Raw genomic sequence first — 8,789 nt, forward strand, 5'->3', positions numbered from 1 at the left:
AATGCAGTATGTAAAATAAAAATTTGCATAATCCCTTAGACTTCTGCATTAAAAATAGGAAATATTAAATAGTAGATTGAATTATGCTATATTTCTTTTAAAACCAAATAATAGTAGTAGTAATATAATATATATTAAGATGTATAGTTTGCCTAAATTCCAATCTGTTCTATATTGTCCTTGACATGTTCAAAACCTTTTAAGAACAGCTGCCCAGAACTGTACTTACTTCCTTGTCTTGAAATTTTTACAAGCTGGAATCTAAACTGACTTTGCCCAATTTTCTGTAATTTTTCACCCCACAGGACAGGTTTTTCAGGAAGAAACTACAGGAGGAAAAGTGCAGGGAAGTCCCTTCTGCTAGTAAACATAATTATTCTTTTAAAAGCCACCTACACAGTGATTACTTTTAAGGGCGATGAGATAGGTCTACTTTTTTTAAAAAATGGACATTTTTATTGGGCAATGCAGCCCACATCTACTGAATTAATGTCCTGTATCTGGACCTCCCAGATGCACAGGAAGGTGACAATATATTTGCATGCTAGTCTGGGCTATAGTGAAGTTGAATGGGTTTACAGTGTTGTGGGATGCAGCCTTTATCTTTATATGGTGTGTGAGAAAACATTCTTAAATCAAAATAGGAATTATTCCTTTGGGCAAAGCGTATGATGTGAGCACCGTCATTCAGGGTTAAGCATGCTGTGTGAATTAAGTGCCTTAAGAGCCATGGCAGCACAGTGGTTAGAATGCGGTACTGCAGGCTAACTCTGCTTACACTGCCAGGAGTTCAATTCCTTCGATCCTGACTAGCTCAAGGTTGACTTAGCCTTCCATCCTTCCAAGGTCAGTAAATTGAGGAGCCAGATTGTTGGGGGCCATAGGCTGACTCTGTAAACCGCTTAGAGAGAGAGGGCTGTAAAGCACTGTGAAGCGGTATATAAGTCTAAGTGCTATTGCTGTACGTCTAAGTCCTGGGTGTCAAACTCGCCACATCATGTGACGTGTCACAACACTTTTTGCATTGCCGGCAATGGGGTGGGCGTGGCTTCAGTATGATGAAACTGGCCCGCAGGCGGGCAGTTTGACACCCCTGGTCTAAGTGCTAGTGCTAAGTCAACATTTGATTGAGAGCATCAAGGGGGCTGCCAGTTTTTCTGACCTGTTTCAGGTAATCTCTCCTGTGCCGCTGACTACTTTTACAAGGCTCCAACTTCTCCTTCCTAGTCCTAAATGTTCTTAGGTGAGTTCTAATTTCCACAAAGTGGCTTCTCTCTTCCAGGAACTCAGCAGCAAAATATTAACCAGATTACATAGTTTTATTCCAGTTGAGATGTTTAAGAAACAAAATAAAAAATAAAGGAAGGAAAAATAATCATTTGTACGCTGGATCTACAACTAGGAATATATTTGTGAACGCAGTGGAAAATTTCACTTAGATGCTGAAGACAAATTCCTTTCCAGTCTGGGAGTGTGAGCTTAAAGGCTCTCATTTATTACTTTCAAGAGTACAAGTTGTGCATGACCTAATAATCTAAGTAGGGAGTACAGGCAGTTCTCAAATTACCACATTAATGGAGCCTACCCATCACGGTTGAAACATGTGACAGTCGTAAAACAGGTCAATTACATTTTACAATCTTTTCTGTGGTGGTCATTAAGCAAATCACAGCGGTGCTTAAGCAAACCAATGGTTCCCTATGGTGTGGTTTTGCTGAAATTCAGAAGTAAATGCTGGGTTTTGGCAAAAACGTTATGAAATGTGGTCTCATGCCTGTGGGATGTTGTAAATAGCCATAAACGAAGTCAGGTTGCTGAGCACTTGAAGTATGGTCATGTGACCATCAGGGGGGATCATTGGAAATTTGAATCTGGGTTGTAAATACCTCCTAGGTAGGTCTGTCAGAACTTCGAACAGTTGCTAAATGACCGGCTGCAAATCAAGGACTGCCTGTGTGGCTGTACAGGTGATTACCGATGATGGAGTGGTTTTTTTCCCCCCAGCTTATTTATTTATTTATTTATTTATTATTTAGATTTATATCCCGCCCTTCTCCTCGTAGGACTCTGGAAGATCTGACATCACCTTTTAAACCTGCTCCCCATTCCAGGCTGAAGAAGAAAATACTGATATGTAGGTTTGCTCCTTATTTTCAACACTATGTATCTGAGCCTCAGTACTACCTAGACTGGGACTTTACAATAAAGAATACTGACAAGCGGTTATCCCTTAAAAACTGCATTTGAAATGGACATTTGCAGCCAGATTTCATGGCTGGCCTTGGGCTTATTTCTTAGGCTCAGTGTGCTTCTGAACAGAACTCTGCCCAGCTCTGCTGGTCACTGGGAAAATAGGAGGCCTGCTGGGACACCATACATGGCTCACGAGATGCAGTTAGCGAAGCCGTCTGCCCATTGTGGAACTACTATTTGAGGCCTTTTTCTAATGAATACACTCTAGATTTTGGGAAGCACTGACTGGGGGGGGCTGCCCACTTCAGATGCTGTGTACAAGGGATGTTGCTTGTGTTCAGTTTCTAAAATGGGCAAACTAGGAAGTCTGTTTTCCAATCATTCTGGATAGGGGATGCCTAGTGTACAGGAAAGGCATTTCACATGCACTCAGAGGTATTACTACAAACCAGGATTCTGGTTGGCTGGTAATTTACAGGTAGTCCTTGACCATTGTGACAGTTCAAAATTACAGCAGATCCTCCCCCAAAAGTACTTCCAAAGTTCCAATGGCCATTGCTCCCCCCAACTCCCCCTCCCCGTAGCCACATGACCACATTTCAGGCATTCAGGAACCAGCCCACATTCACAGGGCCACAATTTATGACATTTTTGCCCAAACCAGGGTTTATTTCCGGTTTTCAGCTATAACACACATAGCAAACAATGAATACACTTAACGAGCAAGGCGTTCACGTAACGTTTGCCATTTTTGCTGAACTGCTGCCAAAGGTCATAAAATCAGGTCCTGTCATGTTGTGAGCCAATTTATGACAGTCACAACTTACGACCATAATGGGCAGACTCCATTACGGTTGTAAGTTGAGGACTACCTGCACTACAAGGCCTGAATCAATGATCAGACCTGTTGCACTCTGAGTCTGGCTTTGGTAATCAAAAGTGAATCAGAAGCAGAATCGAGCTGGAAGGGACCTTGGAGGTCTTCTAGTCCAGCCCCGTTCAAACAGGAGACCCTAGACCAGGGGTAGACAACCTTGGCTCTTTTATGACTCGTGGACTTCAACTCCCAGAATTCCTGAGCCAGCATGGCTCAGCTTGGAAACCTCTCCCTTTCCCCTCAGCATGGCTGGCTCAGGAATTCTGGGAGTTGAAGTCCACGAGTCATAAAAGAGCCAAGGTTGCCTACTCCTGTGCTAGACCAGTGGTGGCGAACCTATGGCACGCGTACCAGAGGCGACACTCAGAGCTCTCTCTGTTGGCACACGCGCCACCGCTGCCAGCAGCAGGTCCATCAGGCCGCCCCTGCCGCCCGGAGCAGGAGCCCCACCCAGCACAAAGGAGGCGAAGTGCATGGGGGCCACAAGCATGCACGTGCTGTAAATGGGGTGGGGCTAGTGCCTGAGTGATACCCACTAACCCTGCCCCATTCTTGCGTGGTGCAGCGCCTTGTATCTGCACCCCGTGGCGTGGCGGCAGCTGTTTTTGCGCCTTGCAGCGCAATGGCCCATTTTTTTGCCACCACTTTTTACGTGTCAGAGATGGCACTCAGAGGTGCCTCCCTGCCGCCCCCCCCCCAGGGCACCACAATGCTGATGCGGTCCTGGCACTTTGCGATAAATAAGTGGGTTTTGGGTTGTGGTTTGGGCACTCGGTCTCTAAAAGGTTCGCCATCACTGCCCTAGACCATTTCAGACAGGTGGCTCAAAATAAAAGTCTGGACTACTGACCCAAACTAGCAGCAACTCATTTCTGTAGGGTTGCAAAAAGACTTGTGGATTTTGTTTGTTTCTAAGAACAATTGGAAAGCTTGTCAGCTTGATATGGGTGCACCTGGCCACTCCCTGCTCTATAAACCTGGGACATTTTCATAAAACGTATCCTTCAGCTGCTTGCCGCGATGGTGTCCTCCAAAGTGAAACCTATACTAGAAACAAACTTTGTTGCTGCCCACTTGTTTTTATTTTTACAACATTTCCTTGAAGCTTTACAGAAATAGTTCTCTAAGAAAGTTTTGGGTTTTTTTAATGTAAGTTTTTTGGAGCTAGAAAGTAGAGTTATAAAGATTAAGCAAAAAGCAGGACCTAAATTGCAGCCAAGCTCGGAGTTGGAGTCTACAAGTCTTTCTCATTAGCAGAATTTCAGCAGAGAAAAAGAAAAGATTGCTCAATACTACCTTCGCAGCATCTAATAGTTGCCTTGAATAGCATTTCCCCGAGCTGTGCCATGTGGGTCGCCTTAAAATTGGTGGAACCTGGAAAGAAAAAAGAAAAAAAAGCAAGGCTGTAATAATTAAAAGCACAATGTCCACAGCTGAAACACTCCAGCCATTTTGCAGAGACACATCCAGTACAATGAAAGAGCATTTGCTTCTGAAAAGAACCAAAAGAAAATATGAAAACGGTTGGGGAATGTAGGTAAGTTACCGCATCAACTATTTAAAGAGCTAAATGGCAATTTTCTGCCTGTTCCTCTTAGTATTTCTACTACCTCATATTATTTCTTTATTAAATTTATATAGCCACCCCTTTCACAAGAAGTAAGTCTTGGTGGAGCATTGCTAAACAAGTATATAAACCAGTGGTTCTCAACCTTTTTAATGCTGCAACCCCAACCGGTCGTAAGTCGAGGACTAAACCGGTCGTAAGTCGAGGACTAAACCGGTCGTAAGTCGAGGACTACCCAACCGGTCGTAAGTCGAGGACTTTCCCTGCCCGGGAGCGCCGCGCATGCGTGGTTCCGCCCCCTGCGCCAGCCGAGACGTAGCTGGCAAGCGGCAGAGACGGAGCAGGCCGACCACCAGCTGGCCCAGCCCAAGGGAGGTAAGGCACCCGCCGGAAAAGGGGGAAAAAATGGCGGACAGCCTTGCTTGACGACCCCCGTGAAATGTCAAATATATTAGATACAGGTAGTCCTCAACTTACAATCAAAATTGAGCCCAAACTTTCCGCTGTTAAGTGAGACATTTTAAAGTGAGTTTTGCCTCGTTTTACGACCTCTCTTGCCTCACTTGCTAAGTGAGTCACTGCAATTGATAAGTTAGTAACCCAGTTATTAAGTGAACCTGGCTTCGCCATGGACTTTGCTTGTCAGAAGGTCGCAAAAGGGGATCATGTGACCCCAGGACACACTGTGACCGTCATAAATATGAGTCAGTTGCCAAGTGTCTGAATTTTGATCACGCGACTATGGAGATGGTACAAAGATGCTTGTAAGTGTAAAAACTAGTCACAGGTCACTTTTTTTCAGTGCCATTGTAACTTTGAACAGTCACTAAACGAACGGTTGTAAGTCGAGGACCACCTGGAATCCTAATTTTAATTTCCAGTGCATTTGTATTAAAGGTAGACCTCAACTTACAACCATTCATTTAGTGACCACTCAAAGTTACAATGGCACTGGAAAAAGTATGGCTGGTCTTTGCATGCATGGTTTCCGCTTCCCCGCAGTTGAATGATCACAAGTCAACCAGGGTCATGGGATCACTGTTTGTGATCTTCCCAGCCGGCTTCTGACAAGCGCAGTCAGTGGAGGAAGCTGGATTCCTGTGAGTCATTTAGCAACTGCAGCCATTTGCTGAACAAGCATGGCAAAAAGGCCATAAAATTAGGTGTGACTTGCTCAACAACAACCTTGCTTAGCAATAGAAATTCTGGTATCCACTGTGGTTGTAAATCAAGGACCACCTGTATACTTTCCCACAAACCTATATAAGCTCAGATGCCTGAACTCCAACTATCAGTTAGACCTTTTGCTTTAAAAATCAGAGTATTTCTTTCAAGGTAACGCCATTATGGCATGGTAAAAGATCCCCAATCAATCAATTAAAAAAAGGTAAACTGTCAACAGAAACTATGGGATCTCTTAAATGTGAGTCCCTTTATCATCACAGCTGGATTACCGAACATTTTCAAGACTAAACATCTGACATAGCATAACTGGTTCTTCAAATATTTTAAACATTAAAGATTACTCATCACCTATACTATTTCCAAAGTGTCTTTTTTTAATCTGAAAAAGCCCGTACTAGTTTATCTTGTGCTCTAAGAGAAGATTTTTAAACATTTAAAATAAGAAGATGCACAATAAGTAAGGAGTAAAGTAGTGTGCTACATCTACCAATATACCAGGAGTATTTGGAGACTTTCACTTTTAAAACTTAAACAAGGCTAACATTACTCTTTCCTCTCTTCTCACTTGACTCTTCCATCTCCTTTAAAAACAAAATAAAAAAATAATTAAGTGGGAAGACCAGAATATAAGGTTCAACCATCATCTTTGTTTCCTAGGAAGCTCTTGGGCCCCACAGAGGCATTCTTGGAAAATAAAAGGGGTGTGCATGCCTGCAGCATAGTAAATCACAACTATATGGGTCAGCAGCCAAGAAAGCTAACTGAAGGCTTGGCAATACTATCTTTGTGGCTACCTGAGAGAACACTGGCTCACCTATTTTATTTACAGCTGTCATTCAACAACATTTTTACAGCATGGGTACGACATGGAACTTATTCTCTTATCCACTAACGGCCATAATTTCCCACAGAAGAAATTTCAATTGTTCAGCATGGACAGCTGAAAGGACTACAATTGGCTGGATTCACACAACACATTAAGCCAGACATGTCAAACACAAGGTCTGGGGGCCGGATGTGGCTTGCAAAGTGGTTTCATGTGGCCCTTGAAGCCATCCTGGAAACAGTGAGGGAACGGCCCCTGCTGCCTTGGCCCTGGCCCAGGCCGGCCGGGAACCAATGTACAATTTTGTGATGGCCATCTACGATATGTGAAGTAGGTGAGGGCCATGTGCTGGCCACTTCCAGGCGATGGTGCATTTCTTCATTCCTCATGAAGAGTGACACCTCCCCAGCTGCGTTTCTTGCCTGTTTTTCTCCCTCCCTCATCTCAAATATTTTCCCATCACTCTGTACTTAGGAAGGAAGGAAGGAAAGAAGGAGAGGGAGGGTCTGAGGGAAGTCCTGCCTTAGTCCTGCCCTGCTGTCCTTTCACCATTACCCCCTCCTCTTGGCCTATCCTGGGGTCTCCCATCCTATTGCTAAGGAAGCTTTGAATACAAAGCCGGGTCTCCTCCCATGGAGAGGGAATGGGCCTCCCTCTGACTTTGCCCTGGTACCCATCATGAGCAACCTGGGTAAGGAGAGCAAGCACAGCAGCAGCAGCCTTGAGGAGGAGGTAAGTGCAGCTGGGCGCTGCCTTGGGGAAGTGGGGCTGGGCTTGGTGCCACGGGTGCTCAAGGGCCAGGCTGGGCACTTGACCTCTGCTGTCCAGGGCTCCCGGCAGCCCGCACCACCGAGCCCCTCCTCGCATGGCCTGAGAGGAACAGTGAGGCTCCTCCATTGGACCATGCCTTGGCACTTGCCCTGGTCCCACCCGCTTCTGCCAGAGACCCTCAGATCTGTCCCACTCCTGCCCAGGCCCCCTTGATGCGAATGATGTAGAGTTGGCCACGCCCATCCAGTAGGCCGCACCCACCCTGGCCACACACCCCCCCCGAGGGAAACCGCAATGCTGATGCGGCCCTCAATGAAATTGTGTTTGATACCCCTGCATTAAGCCATAAACCCTGGCTTCTAAGACAAGCTTGGTTTCACACAATAATTTAAATAAATATTAGACAAATCTGTAGTCCAAAATACTAGCCAGTGATTGCTATGAAAATGATCAGAAAACTGTTTAAAAGTTATGAGATTGTATATGTTATTTGAACATATAAGAATGAATGATCAACTATGTTAAAGTTTTAGATAACCTTGGCTTCAAATCTTTCAAAACATCAAATATTACATCTTTATCATCTAGGAATTTACTTATTGTACTTAAATTTTTATTTGGGGATTTGTGTTTTGTCTGTTATTTGATTTACAATAAACTGAGCTCAGTCCAAATAGGTAACATCCATAAATAATGATACTGCCAGCCATAAGGAGAGAACAAGCATGCTCTTCCATATGAAATCACATACAAATTGGCACATACATCTCATTCTGCATCAGTAATATCAATGCATTCTGTATTAATATCTTTTATTTAATACAGAATGTATAGCCTGCAATATTCACATAGCCCTAGATAATTCTATGGATTAAGATTAATTTGCCATTTGCAAAATTAAATAGGATTTTTCTAATAAGTGAGGAATTTATTACAGAAAATGCAGAAAGTGATACTCCTTAGTTCCCTACTTATTGCATTACTGGTTCAAATAACATCCAGTCTGACAAGCAAGAAGGCCACAGAGCCCAAAACAGCCTATTCCAAGACTAATTAGTTAAACTTTCGTTTTTCTGGACAACTCATCCAAGGCTACCAATTACTTGCTTTAATAATGATTTTTAGGAGAGCAAAAGGCATGATATATAGATGCTTTATATAAGCTATATATGGGAGACTTCCGGTGGCAGGCGACTTCGCTGGACGCAGCTGTTTGCTGCTCCCGCCTGTTTCTGCGTAAAAGCCGTTTTGACAGCCTGCATCAGCTGTCAAACGGCTTGATACCTTTCCCCTGGGCATAGGGGGATAGGTGAGCTGCCCGAGGTAGGAGTTGAGTTCCCGAGTCGTCCCTTGTGGACGATGTAGGTGAG

General features: G+C 44.1%; 1 protein-coding gene across 1 annotated transcript in view; it reads right to left on the reverse strand.

Moving 5' to 3' along the window:
- The window catches only part of ABCB7 (ATP binding cassette subfamily B member 7), an 85,965-nt gene that overhangs the window by 68,435 nt on the left and 8,741 nt on the right, over positions 1-8,789 (reverse strand). The window contains exon 2 of the mRNA XM_015810772.2: positions 4,367-4,444. Within this exon, the coding sequence (XP_015666258.1) occupies positions 4,367-4,444 (78 nt within the window). The remainder of the gene's footprint in view (positions 1-4,366; positions 4,445-8,789) is intronic.

This window comes from Protobothrops mucrosquamatus, unplaced genomic scaffold (assembly GCF_001527695.2).
Source record: "Protobothrops mucrosquamatus isolate PMUCROS unplaced genomic scaffold, P.Mucros_1.0 scaffold19, whole genome shotgun sequence".
Lineage (NCBI taxonomy): Eukaryota > Metazoa > Chordata > Lepidosauria > Squamata > Viperidae > Protobothrops > Protobothrops mucrosquamatus.